A 21977-nucleotide genomic window follows, 5' to 3' on the forward strand; every position below is an offset into this window, starting at 1 on the left:
TGTACATGGACATTATCTGGTTCTCAGAACCCATGGAGCATTGTATTCATTAAATACTCCCAATAAATATATCATATATTGAGGGGGGGGGGGTCGGCCCGTTCCGGCCCCAGTGCTGGTGTCCATCTTTCCATTTCTGTTCATTTAAATTCAAGTTGTTTTAAGTTGTCCATTTCATATTTGTGGTTTTAAAGTTGTGCTATTAAGCGTGTGGGTGTCCAACGGAGTCTTTCCCACTTGACGGTCGGTTTCATTGGTATCAGAGCACGGTTGTTTCCCTCTTCCTAGTGGGGAAACGAACCTGTGTATTGGACATCCCGCTTTTAGCAAACTTTGAACACAATGGACAGCCAAGGCAACCCTTTGGAAGTACCTAATTCGAGGGGTCCCTCTAGTGCTTCTCGTGGGTCTGATGCCCTGCGTGGTAGGCACAAGCCCCTTGAAAGGGTTCTTGATAGTGAATCCAAAGGTCAACTGTCTCCAGGAAAGACAGTTATGCTTGAACAAGAGCCTGATGCTATGAGGGCTGAAATGGAACATATGAGAAAACTTTTGCAGGCTCAAGAGCAAGAATTAAAGTTTTTGCATGAAGATCCTCATCTGCAAAGTGCTATTGAAGCCAGGAAGGCTGATGCTATGGTTGATGTAACCTTTGAATCAATGGCTCGTGAAGTGGGCAAGAAACCAAGGGAGTTGGCACTTGCCTATCTCCTTCGCAAAGGTGATATCAAAGAGGGGGATGACGGAGAGCTAAAATTCAGAAATCCACCTCGTTTGAAGCATGGAGATCCTGCATCCCAGAGGCTGAAATCTTTTATGCAAAAGGAAGAGGTGACTGTCACCTCTCGACATGCATCCTCTCCCCAAGGCACTAAGCCTGATAGATTTATGTATGCCAGTGCTCATGGAGGGCACGAAAGTCACATGCATGCAAGATATGTATCTCATGGTGACAGGTCTACTTCCAGAAAAATTTTGCCTTCTGAGTTGTCTCATGGAGAGACCATGCCATATGCAGGTAAGTCACATGCATCTGAGCTTCGAGTTCGTGGAGCACATGCCACCGTGCCCCATGGAGCTTCTATGACGGCCCATGGAGCCCATGCAGACAGGGCTACCCCGTTGGATAAGGGGAAAAGAAAAAGAGAAGACCATGAGCCTCACGCCAGGAAGCTCAAGGAATTCAAAGCAGGTGATAAATCTGTCAAATTTGATGTCTTTCATGGTGAACATGATGCCTCTAAGGTGTTAGCGTTTGTGGCACAGTTCGACATTGCTTTTAGCGATGAGGACTTTACAGAAAAGTCGAAGGTGCGCCATGCTAGCATGTTTCTGAAAGGCACTGCTGCCCATTGTGGTGGATCACCGAAAAGATCACCAAGGATCCCATCTCTACTTGGAAGGAATTCAAAGACAGATTTTATGCTCAGTTCTTGCCACCCAATGCAGAGCAAACTCTCACTCAAAAGTGGGATAGGTTGGAGCAAAAAGATAATGAGAGTGTGCAACAGTATGTTAACAAATTCTGGAAAGTGTTGCTGGAAGTGACTCCCTTCATGCTAATCACAGAAGATGAAAGAAAGAGGAAGTTTCGTTCTGGATTGCAACCAGCATATAGATCGGGTATTGAATTGCACCCAAAACATACGTTGCAACAACTCACAGCTTCTGCCCTTGCTACAGAGCAATTGGTGCTCAAGATCAAACAGGATCAAGGAGGTTCCAAGGCGAAGGACAAGGCTGCTCCAAATCAGCAAAAGGGCGGACAGCCATCTAAAAAGAACTTCCGGGAGCCTTACAAGGGTGGTAAAGCTGAAAATTACACATCTAAAGAACAGAGCCCAAGGAAGAATAAATTTGGATTAACCCCGGAGCAAAGAGAGCAATATGCCAAGGATGGAAAATGCTTTTCTTGTGGTAGCAAAGACCACATGTTTCGGCAATGCCCAGATCGTAAACCAAAGCACGAGGACAAGCACACCAAAGCAAATGTTCATGCAGTTCCTGATGTGCAAGCTAATACAGGTCATGATGCAAAAGAGCGTATGGTTTGCAAGGCTTGGGGGCAAATCAAGGATCAGCCCGCACTATTCATGTTTGATGACTGTGCAACTGACAATTTCATCTCTATGCAAATGGCAGCTGCATTGGGTATTGAGGTTGAAAACATGGGACCTCAGATTGAAGCTGAAGCTGCATTTATTGGCAAAGAGGTGCAGGTTAACCCCTTTGATTGGGAAGTTGCGCATCCATATACAGGGCTATCTTGATAATGAGCATTTTCTAGTTGCTCCTCTGAATGGATGTGATGTATTGTTGGGCAAGCCGTGGCACCATAGGCTTGAGCCCCGCAAAGACTACAAGTCCAATATGATTTCTTTTATGCATAAAGGCCGCATGCATTTTATTGATGCTGGCAAAGAAGGGGATTCTATCCCAGTTGTATCACACATCCAAATTAATAAAGCAATGAAAAAGAGTCTTTCAGCGTACTTGGTTTTTGTGTGTGATAGTCTTGTGCCAAATCATCAAAATGTGGATGCTATGTCTAATGATAGGCTGAATTTTCTTAATACATTCAACGACTGTTTTGCTGACTCATTGCCAGGTGAATTACCTCCCCAAAGGCCCGAAGATCACCGTATAGATCTTGTGCCAGGTAGTTCTCCTCCTAACAAACCCGCATACCGAGTGAGTGCTGCACAACAAGAAGAAATTATGAAGCAGGTAAACGAGCTTTTAGAGAAAGGTTTGGTTCAACCCAGTTCCTCACCTTACTGCTCTCCTGTGCTTCTTGTTCAAAAGAAGGACGGATTATTCCGTATGTGTGTGGACTATAGAGCTTTGAACAAGCTTACCATCAAGAACAGATTTCCTATTCCACGTATTGATGATATCTTGGATAAGCTTCATGGTTCGGCTTGTTTTAGCAGACTTGATTTGAAGAGTGGTTATCACCAGATACGCGTGGTGCCACAAGATGTCCATAAGACTGCATTCAGGACAGCCTTCGGATTATATGAATTCTTGGTAATGCCTTTTGGTCTCACCAATGCTCCTGCTACTTTTAATCGTATGATGGATAGGATATTCTGATCCCATCGCAAGTTTACAGGAGTCTTCTTTGATGATATCTTGGTTTTCTCCAAGAATGAGCAGGAACACAGAACTCATTTGGTCACAGTCTTCGAAGAGTTGCGGAAGCATAAACTTTTCGTCAATGCCAAGAAAAGTGAGTTTTTCCTTTCAGAGATTCATTATCTAGGACATATTGTATCCAAGGATGGAGTTACAATGGATCCTGCAAAGATAGAGACCATTCGGAATTGGCCCGAATTGCAAAACGTACATCAAGTACGTAGTTTTCTGGGATTATGTTCGTACTATAGGCGTTTCATAAGGCATTTCGCCATGATTGCCACTCCTCTACATGATCTCACGAAGAAGAAAACTGTTTTCAAATGGACTTCAAAGGAACAGGATGCTTTCTTGCAGCTCAAGCATGCGATCATATGTGGTCCAGTATTGATTGTTCCTGACTTGCACAAGTCATTCGTGGTTGAATGTGATGCTTGTGGTGATTGCATAGGAGCTGTCCTAAATCAAGAAGGGCATGCAGTTGCATACGAGAGCCGTCGTTTGCATGATGCTGAGCTTCATATGGATATCTATGAGAAAGAGCTCTTGGCTGTAATTCACGCCTTAAAGATTTGGAAACATTACCTTCTTGGGGCTGAATTTGTACTCAAGACAGATCATCAAAGCTTGAGATACTTTCTATCTCAAACCAAGCTTTCAGAGAAGCAGATGAGAATGGCAAACTTTCTTTCCATGTTTCATTTTCAGATTGTGCATACTCCAGGAAAGAAAAATGTGGTGGCCGATGCACTATCTAGGAGGCCTTATATTGCTGCAGTCTCAGTGGCCTCTCATGGAGATCTATCTGCTATGAGAGATTTGTATCATTTGGATGCTGATTTTTGCCATATATGGACTGATTTGATGGCTGGTCATTCACATGCCTCTTATGTTATCAACGAGGGTTATCTAATGAAGGATAATTGCCTATGTGTGGTGAAGGATTTGCGTCCAAAGGTTATGGACGAATGTCACGCTCCACCATATGCTGGTCATCGAGGTATTATGCCTACTACTCGCATGATTCAGAGGTATTTCTTTTGGCCAAGCATGCGTAAAGACATTGAGGCTTATGTGCGTGCATGTATCACTTGCCAAAAGGTGAAATTTGACAGGCAAAAGCCTCCAGGTTTGCTTCAGCCATTGCCTATTCCCTCGCAACCTTGGGAAAGTATCACGATGGATTTTATTATGGATTTGCCTAGATCCCAGCATGGGAATGATGCTATTTGGACTATTGTGGACAGGTTTAGCAAGCAAGCTCACTTCTTGCCCGTCAAGAAAACCATTAAAGCTGATCATATGGTAAAGCTTTTTCTTGCTAACATTTTCAAGCATCATGGTATGCCTAAATCCATTGTTGGGGATAGAGATCCCAGGACTACAAGCCTATTTTGGAGGGCTTTGTTTGATAATATGGGTACTAAGCTTGAGTTTTCATCAGCTTATCATCCCCAAACGGATGGCCAAAGTGAAGCTGCAAATTCAGCCGTGTTGGATTTGTTGAAGTGTTATGTGGCAGATCAAAAGAGTGCATGGGAGAAGTATCTTCCACTTGTTGAGTTTGCCTACAACAATACGATCCATGCTTCCACAGGAAAGGCTCCGTTTGAGATTATTTATGGCAGAGTGGTCTTGCCACCCATCCTTCGTACAAAGGATGAGATTTTTGCAGCTGATGAATTTGTTCGTGACTTGGATGTTGCCTTTGGTCAGGTGCGGACAGCCATTGCAAGATCTCAGGATAAGCATAAAATGGCTGCTGACAAGCATAGAAGGGACATGGAAGTCAAAGAAGATGACTGGGTATTGCTGAAATTTGAGAAGGCTAGGCTTCGGAAGAGGCCAGGACGAGAAGGATCATATCCTAAGCTTTCTCCTCGCTATTATGGACCCTTCAAGGTGATTCACAAAATCAATGAAGTGTCCTACAGACTTGCTTTACCTAGTCATTGGAAGATTCACAATGCTTTTCATGTGAGTCTATTTCGGAAATATGTGGGGCCAGATCCTGATGAGCCTGTCACAGAAGATCCGCCAGAAATTGAAGAGCTTGAGGAGATCCTCCAGCCAGAACAGATTGTTTTTCACAAGGAGAGAAAGCTACCTGCAGGAAAGCTTTCCAAGAGATACCTTGTGAAGTTTAAGAATTATTTGCCTATTGATGCCAAATGGGTAAATGAAGATTACTTTGCAGATTATCCGCAATTGTTGCAGGCATATCTTGAGGCTTTTATTTGAGGTCAATTCTTTAGAAGCCCGGGGGGATGTCACCAATTGGCCGACCATTTGGTCCATTCCTAGTTTTTGCGTCTCGTTCACTTGAGACCAGGCCGGTGAAGAGGCCAGTATTTTGCTGACATGGACGGGAGCCAGACTGGTGCCACCCGTGTGTTAGCAGGATGGTGTCGTATGGACGGGAGCCAGACCAGTGCCACCCGTGTATGACCTGGACTGTGTTCAATCCATGGGACTGTCACGCCATGGAAGAGCCAGTATTCGTGCCGTGTTTTACCTATGGGACTGTCACACCATAGGGAAACTCGTGCCTGGAACTGTGTCTTACCTATGGGACTGTCACTCCATAGGAAGACCAGGTTTTTATGTTTTATGTCGTGCCAGTTTTGTGCCGACAGATATTTTGTACTTGTTCCATGAACGGGAGATATGTCCATGTTACTATTTGCACATGCACACATATTTTGCATGTTTGAAACTGTTTTCGCATGACATGTATTTGTGTGTTTGCCTGCCTGACGTGTTACTTACTGAGCGGGGACGCCTGCCAGTGAGTCGTGAAGTCTGCCCTGTATTCTGACAAGTTTCAGTGCATGTGAACAGGTGGTAAGTATGTTGCACATGTAGTTTTTAATATTTAATTCTAACCCCTTTGTTTTATAAGGTTAGGGGTTCACACTTATTTAAAAGTGGGCACCCCCTTTGGGCACCCACTTAGGGGCCAAGGTGGGGAGCCTCACTTTTAAGTGAGTGTGGGGGTGGGCATGGTCACCTACCCCCACTAGCCCCCCACATGCAAACGTGGGTATGACCAAGGTTATCTCCACATGATTATTATTAAATATGGTTCTCTCCATCAAGCGAAAAACAACATCGCTTCCTTCTAGCGTTGAATCCATCAACCGGCTGCTCTTCCTACGCAAAGGTGGTTGCCATCTCTCCTTTACTACTGCACACACTCTCTCATCCAGGCAACTGCGCTGCAGGCGGCTATTCTCCCCAGGCGGCTGGCTGCAACTACAGGCGGCTGTCATCTCCTCCTGTACTGTTGCGCATACTCTCCCAGGTGGTTGGTTGCATCTGCTCTACAGGCTGCTGCTCATACAGGCGACTACACCTGACTGCTGGCGGCTACTTCTCCTTCCCTGCACAGTGGCGGCACTTCCTCCATACAGGTGGCTGCGCCAGTTTTCTGCAGGCTGTTTTGCCTACACCAAGGCGGCTGCTACCACCTGAAGGCTCTGCTATAGCCGGCTGCTCCTCCAGGCGTATCACCTCTTCAGGCTGCAGCCAGGCGACAGTACCTGCAGGCTGCCCATCTTCTACCGGTTGCACCTTCCCATGCTCCCTTGCAGGTGACTGGCTACTATTCATGCTTTTCTACTGTCCATACAAACTCCTGGCTGCACATGAATTTCTACAAGGCGACTGAGTCTTTATGAAGGGGACTTTGCATCTCCTAGGTAGCCTCATCATACTACGAGTATTGGTTTCCTATCAACCATTTACAAGTAAGTGATTTTCAGATTTGAGTAAAGTATTATATGTTTAAATCTAATAAAGGATTCATCCCGCTCGGCCAACACCCGTTCGGTGCCGGGTTGTCCAAGCTGTATTGGCGAACCTCGGTCCAAAGGTGCTGAGATCGGGAGAGCCAGGCGTTAGTACGAGAGCGCCTGTTTGTGCGTGGTCTCGGAACACCAGTGAGGCGCTCTCCGCGGAGTCCAGTGAAAGCACAGGACCGCAGAGATTGGACCACGCTAGTGGTCGTTCTGCTTCGAGTTTTCTACATCGAAATTTGAGCCTATTTGTTTGGTACTGTTTTCATATGTACATGGACATTATCTGGTTCTCAGAACCCATGGAGCATTGTATTCATTAAATACTCCCAATAAATATATCATATATTGAGGGGGGGGGTCGGCCCGTTCCGGCCCCAGTGCTGGTGTCCATCTTTCCATTTCTGTTCATTTAAATTCAAGTTGTTTTAAGTTGTCCATTTCATATTTGTGGTTTTAAAGTTGTGCTATTAAGCGTGTGGGTGTCCAACGGAGTCTTTCCCACTTGACGGGATCGGTTTCAATCACCCACGTGATCTGTGATATCATCATATCTTACATGTATTTTGTTTTTATTGAAATGAATTCAATGTGGTCTCTTATAAGTTATGTCAACAGTTTTTTCTTTTGTATATTTCAAGTTAAAAATATACATGCTTTTTCTATTTTGTATGAAACCTTTTTGTACCCGTTTCTTACCTTTTATGAAACGTTTCAAAATGTATGAAACCCGTTTCTTACCTTTAATGAAACGTTTCAAAATGTATGAAACCCGTTTCATATCCGTCGTTTCAGAAACGCATGGCAACACTGGGTCGAATGCCGTATAAGGCAGCATTTGGTCACCGGTTCTCATCTCTTTCGACGAGACAGGTGTCACCATCTTTTGAGGCCAATAAAACCACCGAGACATTCTCGAAAATCATGGAGTAAAGTTAAGGAGCATCTTGCCAAGGCTCAAGAAGCATATACCCGGCAAGCCAACAAATCCAAGCGAGATGTCAACTTTAAGGAAGAGGATTGGGTATATCTTCGCACATGAAACAACGGCTAAAGCAAGTAGGCAAGGGTTGTCCCAAACTATCATTCCGAAGTTTCGGCCCATTTCGAATCATTCAGAAGTTAAGTGATGTCTCTTTAAAGTTAAAGTTGACGAAAAGTTGGACTATGCACAATTGTCTTTCATGTTTCTTGGTTGAAGCCATAGGTAGCTCCAGAATTGCACGATATATCAGAAGAGCAATAACCAGATATGATTGACGAAGCTAAAGTTATAGAGTCCGAACAGATTCTCCTCCAAAGATGGAAGCATGGATCCGGTTGAAGAATATGACAGTTCTACACGAAGTTTAAAGACCGTGGAACCCATGAAGCAGTTTGGCTGGATGAAGAGTTTCTCCAGGAGTACCACCAGTTGTTGGCGAGCAACTTGGAAGCCCTGAACCTGCCGCCAAGTTAAGCAGGAGAAAATGTCACATACTGGCATGATCATCAGTGCAGCATTTGTATAGAAGTAGAACCTTTCCTAGAAGTATTTGTCGTACGTCGTGACCCCATTGTGAGCTCTCAATCCAGGGACAGTCAGGCATGAGCTACGTAGGTCAGTCTCTGAGCTTTAGAGGTCAGTCAGTTGTCAGTCCTCTTGACCAGCTTGGAGTATTTGTCGACCAGCTTGGAGTATTTGTCAGTCCTCTTGACCAGCTCTCAATCCAGGGACAATCAGGCACAAGCTACGTAGGTCAGTCTCTGAGCTTCAGAGGTCAGTCAGTTGTCAGTCCTCTTAACCCACTTGGAGAAAGCATCATTCAGAAGCATGTAGTGGTTAACCTTAGCATTAGATGCATGTAAAGCATTTTAGGTTCATTCACATAGAAGGGGGCCAGCCCCAAGGCAGCCCTTACTTGGGCTAAGCCTTGCAAAGGCATCCAAGGGCTTTGCCATAGAGTCAGCCAGCAACCGATAGCATAGTTACCAGGGGACGGGGACGGGGCCGGGGCCGGGGCCGGGGCCGGGGACGGGGACGGGGACGGGGACGGGGACGGGGACGGCTACGGCTAAAGGTAGGGAACGGGGATGGGGGGTGGGGGATGGCACTCAAAATTGTTAATTTTAGAGCAGTAAAGAATCAAGATTAATCAATCAATAACAACAAGCTTTCTAACTCCAAAAGTTATGAATCATGATACACATTACATTTAAAATTAAATTACGCTACGAGGTGCAAGAGTCAAGAGTCAAGACTTGCAAAGTCGGAAAAGAAAGACTTTAAAGTTGATAACATTAAATAGATATACTCAAAAGATGTTGGGGCCTGGGCGATACAAAATATAAGTCACTCGCTCTCATACTCTGCGCTCCCAATAAGAGAGGTGCTAGCCTCATGATCATGAGTGCGTGAAGTGTGGATGGGGGTTGTGTCATCTGATGAAGGCTCATGATGAGAACCATTTGTCCCACCCTCCTGTGCAATAGTTGTAGCTGCCTCCTCTTGTTCCATCTCCCACTGTGTAAAAGTATCGGCATTGCATCTTGCACTCTTGCCAAGCATGCGCAAGTTTGCGCTAATGAAGACAAGATCATTAGCTCTTTCCATCCCAAGCTGATTTCTTTTCTTTGATGAAATGTGATTGTAGGAGGACCATAATTGCTCTAGGCAAGAAGAGCTAACGGACTGGCTCAAGATCTGGATCGCCAACTGTTGTAGCTCTGGTCCATTTGATCCGAAGTCCTCCCACCATAATGCTGCACCAACCTTGAATCTGTCGTGCTGCGCATCTGCACATCCATATGAGCCTTGAAATGCCCTGTAATTAGAGAGCTGGTCTCTAATTTTGCGCCTGATTTTTGCATCCGGCGTGAGGCGATCCAAGATGAGTCTCCAACCGTTGCTCACCTCTTTATCACCCTCCTGTCCTTTTCCTTGAAATTCTGGGTTCACCATAAAAGCAGCTGCATGTAAAGGAGAGGAATATGAGCTCCATCTCGCCACACAAAGCGAGTGGATCGCCTCATATCTATCTACGTCTGGCTCAAGCTTCTCAAGACTCTCTATCATCCGGTCCATGGCTTCGTATACTTTGCCGATGCATGGCTGCATAGCATCAACAATCCTGAGCAAGTGGACAATGGGATGCACCATGGCGTCGGTACGCTTGTCAAGACCCCACCGGATCTCCTCGTGCTCGTTCCTGGTACAAGACTCGAAACCTGCAAACAAACAAACAAACAAACAAACAACAAGGGGGTGCAGGCCTGACTCACCTCCCAACCATGACAGCCGTGGGCAAGCCCACAGTCTTGGCTGTCCCCATCGAGCCACGAGCTGAGCTAACTAGGTTGACGCACCGTCCAATCTCCTCCTCGCGACGTCCCATACCGCCATGAAGCTACCCTCGCGGGCCTCGAGATTGCTGCCGGCCTCGGCTGCGTAAAGCAGGTGCACGTTTGCACTAGATCCAGGCTCCAAGACCATAGAGCTCTCACAAACTCGCGAGAATCTCTATATCCCAATAACTAACCTTGGCCACCCTTTTATAGGTTCTTGGCTGGTCATCGGGCGTCCACACTTGGGCGCCCGCCCGTCCATACTTGGGTGCCCGCCCGTTAGTTTTTCCTCAACTCAGCTCGCCAATCAGTCTGCCTAGTTCCAAGCTTCCCCAAGCCTCGAAACTAGTCTTGCGTGCGTGTAGCACACGGTAGATACACACTGTGCACATGATATACTCCCCTTCCTCTAAGAGCTCACTCCTGAGCTCACTAAAAAGCCAGGGTAATCTCTCTGAAGAGTAGTCAATGTCTCCCATGTAACGTCCTCCTCAACACGATCCTTCCACTTGATCTTGTATTCCGTGAGGATAAGCGTATTACGCAATCTTCTTTCACGAAATCCAAGAATCTTTTCAGGTTCGTGCGGAACAAATGTCATGTCCTCGACATCTATAATTTCTTGAGGAGTAACTAACTGGTCTGTTCCACCCAGTACTTCCTTAAGTCTACTGACATGAAATACAGGATGAACTTTCACATGAGAAGACAAATCCAATTCATATGCAACTTAACCAATCCGTCGTGTGATACACAGTATCTAGGGGATAATTTCGGAGATCGACCTGTCCGTAATGTCTCGGAATCTTTCGGAACACGCAAATACACCATCGTTCTTTCAGAGAACTCTCTAGGTTGTCTATTAGAATAAAACCTGTCTCGGTCTTGAGCACTTCTAATAGATTCCTTCGCAACTTGTAACATTTCTTGCATATCGTGCAAAAAATTACGTGTTGCATCATGCTGAAGTCCTGAGAATCCTACTGTAACATGTAACAGGTGATCTAGGTTGAAAACCATACATAAGCATGAAAGGACTAAAACCTGTACTCGTATGCTTAGTACTGTTATACACAGTGCCCAGAGCTAGACTAATGCGCAGGCTGCAAGACTTGGGGGTTCCATGTGAGCTCATTTGGGGTATTATGGCACTTTATGAGACAGTAGTTGGGCAGGTGCGGACTTCAGAGGGTCTCTCCCAGCCAGTACACTCCACTATAGGGGTGAAACAGGGCTGCCTGCTCTCTCCGACTCTATTTGGACTATACATTGATGAGATCTCTGATTATATTGGGACACGAGGGGACAGAGAAGCCCAGTTGGCTGACACTTGGATACCCCTGCTCTTATATGCTGATGATATTGTGCTTATAGCAGACTCACCAGAGGGTATGCAAAGGCACTTGGATACTTTACATGCTTATGCATAGGATAGTGGGCTCTCAGTTAACCTTGGTAAGAGTCAAGACCAAGGTTATGGTGTTTAACACTACAGCTCAGTGGGTTTGGAGATCAGCGCCTATTTTCACATATGGGCAGGAGACAATGGAGTATGTTGACTCATACTTACACCTATTTTCCATGAGGGGGGTAGCAGAGGCCAGATTGACTAGAGGATATGCAGCACTAGGAGGTCTAGAGAGGATGTGCTCACAGGTACAGTTTCAGGAGCCACGCACTAAGCTGTGGCTTTTTGACACGCTGGTCACATCGGCTATGCGATATGGAGTACAGATCTGGGAGCCTAGCCTAGATTGTCACAGTCGATCAGGACGCACATCCAATGGATGGAGATCGATGGAGAGACCACTTGTGTCCATGATCTCCAAGATGATTCGGGCTAAGGCCTCGGTACCCCATGAGATTATTAGAGCCGAGATGGGAGCACCACCGATTGTAGTCGAGGCTCTTGCCAGATCAGTGTCCTTCATTCATAGCACTTGGGAGCTTCCCCGACACCGGTATGCACGACTTGCTTTAGAGTCCTCTCATTAGCTAGCCATGGAGGGAGACACTTCATGTTGGTATGCACAGATAGCATCCTGGTTTGACCTCCACGAGTTCAGTTTAGACAGACTTCCACCCTTCCAGTACTCTCTGGAGGCACCCTCTCTCACCTTGACACATTATGAGATTAGTAGAGTCATCAGACAGGACCTCATTCAGTTGGACACTAGGAGGACATGGCTAGAGCCCTCACAGGAGTTGGGGACGAAGATGGCTTTCTATAGAGACCATCTTCTCGGCACCACTGAGGATGGCTTTATACTTAGACCGAGCTACATGGATACCCATCTGTCTCATGGATTGAGGTGCGCCATTGGGCAGATCCGCACCTCTTCACATCAGTTAGAGATAGAGACAGGCAGATTTAGAGGCATACCTCCGGGGGACAGGATTTGTCAGATTTGTTGGACAGAGCCAGAGACAGAGGAGCACTACATTTGTCGCTGCACAGCATATTATGAGATTCGAGGGTGCTACCATTGCCTTTTCAGAGAGGGATTTGGACCACTAGCTAGAGTCATGGACTATTGGGATCAGCGATGCTTGGGTTTTTATCTCCTGGAGATCCGCAGGCTCAGAGAGTCCATTATCAGGAGCAGACGCCCGACTGGCAGGGAGTCCACATAGAGATAGATTACTGACTTCTTTAGAGGGACTACCCGGGAGGACACATAGCCGACAGCCTGGCAGTGGGCACCCCGTGGGACTCTAGTTGAGAGAGCTTTCCAGTTGGGCAGATCTAGACGCTCGAGGGTTCGCGGATCCTCACGTCGGAGACGGTGCCTACACCGGAGGATTCAGAGCATCATTGCGAGGCATCGGGCTCGTCCGACCAGGCATCTCACTATGGCAGATATCCAGGCCATCCGGCAAAGACCCATGCTAGAGCTCCTAGGATGATTACGACTCCAGCCATATACTGTTGTACTCATTGTCACTTTTGTACTCCCCCATATTCATGTATTCAGGTATCCATGTACTCATGTACCCCATTTTGACTAGTAGCATTAGCTTCCCCCCTACTGATGTATTGTGGGGCTATCTCTTTTCTTTTCCAGACAGTGTATCAGATGTCACATGGTTGTAACTTTGGTCTCATAGGTCACTGGCCTTTTGAAGACGTTAATATAACATTTCATTTCATTTCATCTCTCTCTCTCTCTCTCTCTCTCTCTCGCTTGAAAGATGTTCTGTTGCATGTCCTGTAGAAACTTTTACTAGGTTAATTTATGGTAATTTTTTTGCCATCTTGCTTTGTACATTGGCATCTTTGGCTCCTATACAAAGTTTGAACTTGTGGATGGTGTTTTTCAGGAAGAACAAACCTCAGGTTTTAAAGAACAGGTGAGGGGTCGAATACATTCTGAGCTTGAAGGCGTTGCTGCTACCTGTAGAGACATGGCCACCCTACTGTGGCGTCTAGGAATTCCAGTGGATGGAGGAGCCCTTCCATCAACTCAGCAGGCAATACTTATACCAGTCTGATAAGCAAATTTAGATGTGTTGGTTAAGTGTTGGATATTTTTCTTTTAGTTCTTAAAATATTTTTCTTTTAGTTCTTAAAAGGGCTCATTCCTGAAAACGTGTTCATTAGATGGGATCTTTTCGGGATGATCTGAGAGAGACTTGCTGCACCTCAGATTGGAATTTTGGTCTTTTGATGTGTGCTTGGTTTTTCCTGTTGTTGGTAGTAATGGATTCTGAGAAACAAGTGCACAATTTTTTTTTCAGCCCTCTTTTTCTGCGTGGTTAATCCTTTTTTCATTCAAGCTTGAGTGTATTAAACGATTCTTTTTATGTGCCAGGGCAGACCTGGTTTTGTATTTAAGGCATTCAAGTTTATTGTTCGTGGGTTTCTTTACATTTTTTTCTCAACTAGGGACACACCTTGTTGCCAAGAATATCTTAAATCAAGGCTTTGCAACTCTTTTGCCTCCTTCACATGAGCTTCTTTTTCTGCTGCTTTGTAGGCTTGTAGTCTCACTTCTTTTTCAGCTTCAATGCTGTAATTCTCTTTATCATTTTGTCAGAAGCCTTAAGGATGTCCTCTAAAGTCTGCCTCTTCAGGTTACCATCTGATGTGGTAGATTTTCTGCTTGTCTCTAAAGCCATTCTGGTTCAGTAGACAAACAGTTTTATGTGAAACAATCAGTTTGCTAGTCCTAGGATCAGAAAGTTTTCAAAAAGGAGGTAAAATGCTAGCAAGACGTCTGGCTGTCTCTCTAGAGCTTTGAAAGGACTTTTCAGATTTGGATTGTGTTTATGCTTTCATGGGAGTAGCTTTGCTTTGATGTCATCGCTATTCGCACCCCCCAAGAGATCATTATCCACCCAGATTTTTCTAAAACAACCTTGCAAGTATTTAGAGTGTAGAAGAGCGCACATATATTTCTCTCGACAATACAATGCATAGGGCATATTTAAGGATACAGCTTTTACTGTTGGATTCCACACTTTTCTCCTTAAAGGCACATTATTAATCATGTCATAGTGTTTCGAAGTTGCCCCATAGGCCTTAGGGCAATGTGACACATTTACCCCTCTCCTCTCTAGATCCAGTGCAAAAGAGAGTAAGTATTTAGAGCCCAGAAAGTCTAGTAGAGCATTTGGATAGTTGTAGGTTCAGCAGTCTTGTAGACCTGTGGAGGGAGCCACCCAAATTCGATGGTATCCACTTGTTGAATGAATCTAGATTGAATATCTGTTGGAATTAGGGTTAGGGTTGTACACACACAAGATAGAGAAGCTTGAGAGCACACAAACTCACTAGATTAGAATGAACAAATGTGTGCCAGATACAAAAGATAAGTACACACCCCAAAATGAGTAGATAAGAGGGTGTACATACGCACGAGGGAAAAAACCTCCTAGTGAGGGAAAAATTGTCCCGACGGTCCTAAGTGTGTTCACACACATCACTACCATATAATGCTACAAATCCTCCTTGGAGTGATGATGTGAACATGTACAGGGTATGGCTGATCAATCCTGAAAAGGCAGTAAGTCCAAAGCTTTACGAAAAGCTTCGAACTTTTCACGAGGAAGAGTCTTTGTGAATAAATCTGCCATGTTGTCATGTGTAGGTACATAGACCAAGCTGATCTCTGCTGTAGACAGTCTTTCCCTGTGCTTAGTGCGAGTATAAAACACTGGGTTTCTCGCAACTGCTAATGCGCTCTGGCTGTCAGTGAAAATCGTAGTGCTAGACGATTGTCCAACACCCAAATCAGCCATAAATCGTCTGAGCCACACACACTCAATTGTAGATGTAAAAGTTGCCCTGTACTCAGCTTCACAGTTGGAAGTGGCCACTGTAGGCTGCTTGCTGAGCCATGATATACATGAATCACCAAGGCGAAAGTAAAACCCACTAGTGGATACTCGTGTGTCATAACATCCAGCCAATTTGAATCACTAAAAGCATGTAGCTGTGACTCACCCTCTTTCGGTAAATACTGAGTGCCCTGTAAATAGCGAAAAACCCGCTTAATAGCCTGCCAATGCTTCGTACCTAGGCTATGCATTAATCTGCTCAACTGTGAGACCCATACTGTATATTTAGCCTCGTGTTGCATACATAAAGAAGGGATCCAACAGCTCGCTGATACAAACTAACATCAAAAGAGTCTCCTGCATCTTGAAGCTAAGTCGAGTACCTGTCTTCATAGGTGTAGCCACAGGTTTACAGTCTTCAAGATTAAACCTCTTCAATAGCTTCTATATATATTTAGACTGCAGCATAGCAATGCCATCATTGCGCTGTATAAACTGAATCCCCAAATAGTAATGCAACGGCCCCAAATCTGACATCTCAAACGATGATTGCAAATCAGCCTTAAAGGTTGAAATCTGTGAAACCGGCCTTCAGAAATTTGACAGGCGGTGAAACAAGCACTTGCACACAAAACACTTCAACACCTTTGAGGACCTGGAAAAGGAAAACAAACAGGGGAAGCTAGAGTGCTCTTGCAAACAGTACACGGACACCGATTGGCCCCAAAATGCAGTGGCGCCTCTTGTGGTATTTCTTTAATTTGAGTACAAAGTACAACTTGTAGAATCCTCCATCAATAGGATCCCTTATAGTTTCACCTAAGACTTCCAAAAGAGAACTCTCGTTATTATAGCACAGCATACCATAGAGAAGACACACTTGTACAACATCTCTCTGCTTTCCAAAGGTCTTCTCCATCTCAACTATGGATCCTTCAAACCTTTTCCCAAACAGCAGTAGGGCTGTACCATATCACATGTCCTTCCCTATGGCCACAACTTGCATGTAACCTCGAGAAAACTACAACCTGTTCACATGAATCCAAAGACATGTTTTCCACATGAAACCAAAGACCTGTATCCGATAAACCAAAGACCTGTATCCCATAAACCATAGGCCTGTTTCCTCGAAACCGAAGTCCTGTTTCCTCTCGAAAAACCAATGTCCTGTTTCCATGAGAAATCCATAGATACACCATCCAAGCACGGTGCCAGAACCAGGGTTGATTTCCACAGCAATACCCTGCGCTTTTTCCATAACCCAGAGAGAGAAAGATAGAGGCCGTTTCAAGCAATCCCTGAATACACATAAGTTCAAGATGAAGAGGAATACCTCTCTTCCATGAACATCATCCCGTGTATTTGTAGCTTGGTCTCTATATCCAAATCTCTTCAACAGGGCTTACAATCCATGATGAGAGAGAGAAAGAGAAAAGCCTATCTCTAGTCTCCTACATCAAGTAGGTTTGGGGAAAATCTGTTGTACAACAGCAGCAGGAGTATCAACAGAAGCCCTGCTGGGCCGTACAACCCACACAAAGTCGCCACAACAGTAGCCGAGAGCAACACGGAGGCGCGCAGAACAGCAGCCCAACAAAGGCGCCATACTGCAGCGCGAATGTCCACAGCACGAAGGCGCGCACAACAACAGCCCAATAGAGGCGCCATACTGCAGCGCGGATGTCCACAGCATGAAGGCGCGCACAACAGCAGCCCACATGTGCGCTTCCTATCCTGCAATCGCCGGCCTACCCCTGCTTTCTTGCGCAAATCAGCTCAGCCCTCGTGCGCTTCTTGTCTTGCAGTCTTGCGAGTTGCCTGTGATCTCTGGCGAGACGACCAACCACCCAAGGAGAGAAACGCCGCGCGCACACACACCGAATCCTGTGCTCTCTGGTGACTAGCCTTAGATGCGCCTCACGCCACACGCCACACGCCACACGACGACTCCTTTAGCCAACCTACGAGAGAGAGATATTTAGGCTGCGATCCCAAGGTGATGCGCCACCCTTCGCTTTTATAACCAAAGATGCGATTCACTTCGCTTTCTCCAAAAAGCCAAAAGCAAATAGCAAAAACTCATCTTCCAAAAAAAAAAATATTTTCTTTATCATCAAAGGTTTTAAAACCTTATAAACTTTAAAATCCCTTTTTGTCCCTTTCACACTTGGGTTGGCCACATATGGGTTTCCTTTTCAAAATCCAAACGGATGCCATTCACAAGGTTTTAAAACCTTATAAACTTTAAAATCCCTTTTTGTCCCTTTCACACTTGGGTTGGCCTTATATGGGTTTCCTTTTCAAATCCAAACGGATGCCATTCACACTGTCCATCCCGTGCGTGTGCCCACCTGCTTTCTGTCCAGAGAAAAACACAGGGTCGTAACAAGTGATCTATATCGGGTCCCGTGAGCAACATGTCATCAACGTATAGATCGATAAACAATAATGTGTCCTTACTCTTCTTCACATAGAGGGTACTCTCTGTTGGACTGTTACAAAAATCATTTGCAACCAAGTATGTATGAATCTTCTTAAACCATGCTTTAGGAGCTTGCTTAAGGCCATAAAGATCTTTTTTCAACCTGCATACTTTAGACTCTTCTCCTTTCACAACAAAACTAGGAGGCTGCGATACATACACCTCCTCATGTAAATCACCATTCAAGAATGTAGTCTTAATGTCCAACTGATAGACATTCCACCCATGATGTGCTGCCAAAGCAATGAGACACCTAATGGTAGTCATACGAAATGTGGGTGCAAAGGTCTTATCATAATCAATGCTCTTTTGTTGGGCATACCCCTTTGCAACAAGTCTGGCCTTGTAGCGATCAATGCTACTATCTGCTTTGCGTTTTAACTTGTAAATCCACTTAATACCAATGGCCTTCTTGCCATGAGGTAGATCTGTCAAATACCAGGTGTCATTCTTGAGTATAGAGTTATACTCATCCTGCATAGTATGCATCCAATGATCAAAGGAAACATGTTCCTCCTTATTACATAAAGTAGAAATGAGAACATGATCCACATGAGAATAATCTGCATGATGAGAACTTGCACGAGTTCTACTAGGTAAAGGAGCTGCATTGTGAAGTTTTCATCCGAGTTGCGGCCAGTTGATATTGTGCTTATTCTTTCTATCGTTAGCGGTGTATTTGTCCTATCAACTACTTATTTGCTGTACTAATTCTTTTTATTTGCTACTTCCCATAGTGTTTGGCTTTATCTAGGTATATAATTCAATCGTATTAGCGGATATGCAGATTTCACATTGTGAAGTTTTCATCCAAGTTGCGGCGAGTTGATATTGTGCTTATTCTTTCTATCTTTAGCGGTGCATTTACTCTATCAACTACTTATTTGCTGTACTAATTCTTTCTATTTGCTACTTCCCTTAGTGCTAGGCTTCATTATGGCTGAGTCTGCCTTGCATCTCTGGAGGTCTGATAGAAACTTAGTACGAAGGGCTTTGTGTGAATATATGCTCTTATGTGTGTGTGGAGTGCGTGTGTAAGAGCATATCTTGATACAGAGTTCTACACCCACTATTGGGCATTGATGACATTAGTGGGGATGTCGTAGTATCTAGTCCATACTATGCATAATGGAGTTGATAGTTATATAGTCTTGTGGGTTGACTACCATGAGTATATAACATGCAGGTTCCTAAAAGGTGAATTTGGGTATGTTTCTGGATTCATCTAGGTATATATCTCTTCTTACCAAAATCCGCTTTGAGGCCGGATGGTAGAGTTTATATCCCTTGCTTTCACAAATAGAACTGCCTTATCATCAAGCTTACTGCGTTGTTGCTCAGGCACAAGAGCATAAGCAAGATAACCAAAAACACGCAAATGAGCCACAAAAGGTTTCCTGCCATGCCAAGCTTCATAAGGAGTTTTAGACTGCAAGGCCTTGGTAGGGCATTTGTTCAACACGTAGTTTACGCACATGGTTGTCTCTAACCAAAAACCATGAGGTAAATCTTAGGTTTTCACCATACATCATGTCATCTCCATGAGAGACCTGTTCTTCCTCTCAGCCATACCATTTTGCTGAGGTGTGTATAGTACTGTACATTGATGCCTTATGCCTTTTTTCAACCATATATGCATGAAATTCCTTGGACATATACTCCCCCTCTTGATCTGAACGAAGGGTGCCAACTTTACATTCACATGCATTTTTAGCAATAGATACGAAGTGCTTAAAGCACATAAAAACCTCTGACTTTTGCTTTAATGGATACACTCAACTATGTCTGGAGTAATCATCAATAAAAGTGACGAAGTAGAGATATCCCCCAATAGATGGTGTCCTCAAAGGACCACATACATCACTATGTATAAGCTGTAATTTCTTAACAGCTCTCACAGATCTATCCTTTGGAAATGATGCCCGATGCATTTTACCAAGAATACACCCCTCACATACATGTCTAGTAGGGGTCTCAAGAGTTGGCAACTCAGACACCATATCATGCCTTTGAAGACATAACAAACTACCATAATTCAGATGGCCAAATTGTGCATGCCATAATTGTGCATCACTTATAGCACGAGTCGTAGAGACTGAGCAAGTATCATGCTGCAACTTCTCAAATACATCCATCTTGTATAGGCCATGAAACAAGGTACTTGAGGCAATGATCTTGAACTGTACATCTGTCATCCATAAATTTCACCGTCAAGCTTGACAAGGCTAAGGCTAAAACTGACAGCAAGATCTTCTTAATGTCTGGCTCATATAAAACTTTAGAAAGAGTAAATGCGCCCCTATTTGCAGTAGTGAGAGCACAACCCTACCAACTCCTTTGACATGATATGAGGAACCATTTGCACATGTGACGGTTCCTGTACTTGGGACAGATTCCAACGATGAGAATTTTTTTTTTTTTGGTGAAGTAATGTGCTTACTAGCACCACTGTCAAAGTATCAAGCATCTGATTCTGCCACTGACATACATACATCATGAACAGAAGGGTCATAACTGCAATGTACAGTCCATGCCCAATCATCTTGAGCAAAACTTGCAGATTCCTTCTTCTCTGCACTTGGTGCAGATGCATCAACCATAGCCATGTCCGATTCTTTCTTTTTCTGCTTCTCTAACCTTTTCTTTCACTCATTTATGTAGTGCCTTGGTTTCTACAATAGTGACACTTGTCCTTCTTTTTAGGCTTATCACCTTCTTTCTGTGCATCCTTACTTGAGGATTCTGATTTTGGCTTACAGCCACCATGCGAAGAAGCTTTACCTTTGCCTTTCTAATTGGCAACAAAAGCTTGGTCACCGACTCACATAACATATCTATTTTGCCTAGACTGCTCTTCTTGCAAGAGTACCGAAACCAGCTTATCAAATGTAAGGGCATTTGGATTTTCCTTCATCATGAGTCTAAGGGTAGAGGCAAAACTCTAATAAGAATCCGGCAATGCATTGAGAACTGTGAGCACCAATGTACTATCAGGATATATCTTATCCACACTAGCAAGTTGCTCCTTAAAATCTTTGATCTTGGTCAAGAAGCTGTCCATTGAGTCTCCCTCATTTATGTGCTCAAACTCCAACTGTTTGCACAGATATGCAACACGTGCTTCATTGCGCACCTGGTATAATGCAGCAAGTGCATCCCATGCTTGTTTTGAAGTCTTACATGACCGAATATGAGGAATAATGCTTCGCTTCACAGAAAGTGCACGCAATGCATATGCTTGTGCATCTCTTCTATCCCATCTTGTCTGAGCAGTAGTGGGAGGTATTGGTGGTGTGTATGGAGGAGCCACATCTGTATGAGATTCTACTTTAGATGTACCTGCAGCACCTGGTTGCACTCCAACAGGACGAGTTTCACTACCGTTGACCACATTTCAAAGGCCTTTAGCAACCTGTACATGCCTCATCATATAGGACCACAATGGGTGGTTAGTCCCATCAAGTTTGTGCTCAGTAGACAATATGTTGAATATATCATCACTGCCAGCCATGACTTTCTACCAAATGCAAAATCTTTCAACACACTACAAGTACACAGTATTCAGTGAAAGCAACCTTGGATGGTTGTTAACTCTGACTGAATCACCTGCAAAGTGTATGAAAATAACATAGAGTAGAGAATAGAGTGTTAGTGGCGAAAGTATGTTGGTCGATGTTGTTGAAGACGCTGTAGATGTTGCTGCACACAAAATCTTTGCCGCTACATAGTCCAAACACCAAAAATCGAGCAAAACCAATCCAAAATAATGCCTCTCTAGAATGTCTGTAGGTGTCCAAAACGCGCCCGAATTGCGCCGCAGACCCCGAAAATGTTGTATACGTTGTATACAACACACTACAATATATACCTTCTTCTCGTAAGAGGGTATCTCAATCGGAGACAGAAAATCAGGGTCGTGAAGAAGGAGGCAGACCACTAGATCAAGTGTCAAGCTA

General features: G+C 44.5%; 1 protein-coding gene across 4 annotated transcripts in view; it reads left to right on the top strand.

The window, feature by feature from the left end:
• Positions 1-21977, top strand: part of LOC147636106 (uncharacterized) — a 48940-nt gene that overhangs the window by 19212 nt on the left and 7751 nt on the right. For 3 of the 4 annotated variants that reach the window (XM_086801532.1, XM_086801533.1, XM_086801534.1), the window contains exon 4: positions 13581-13730. The exons of the other annotated variant lie outside the window; for it this stretch is intronic. In XM_086801532.1, coding sequence (XP_086657658.1) covers positions 13581-13730 — 150 coding nt within the window. The remainder of the gene's footprint in view (positions 1-13580; positions 13731-21977) is intronic. 4 annotated transcript variants of the gene reach the window in all.

This window comes from Cibotium barometz, chromosome 8 (assembly GCF_041138505.1).
Source record: "Cibotium barometz isolate CiBa-2024 chromosome 8, ASM4113850v1, whole genome shotgun sequence".
In the NCBI taxonomy this organism is placed as follows: Eukaryota; Viridiplantae; Streptophyta; class Polypodiopsida; order Cyatheales; family Cibotiaceae; genus Cibotium; species Cibotium barometz.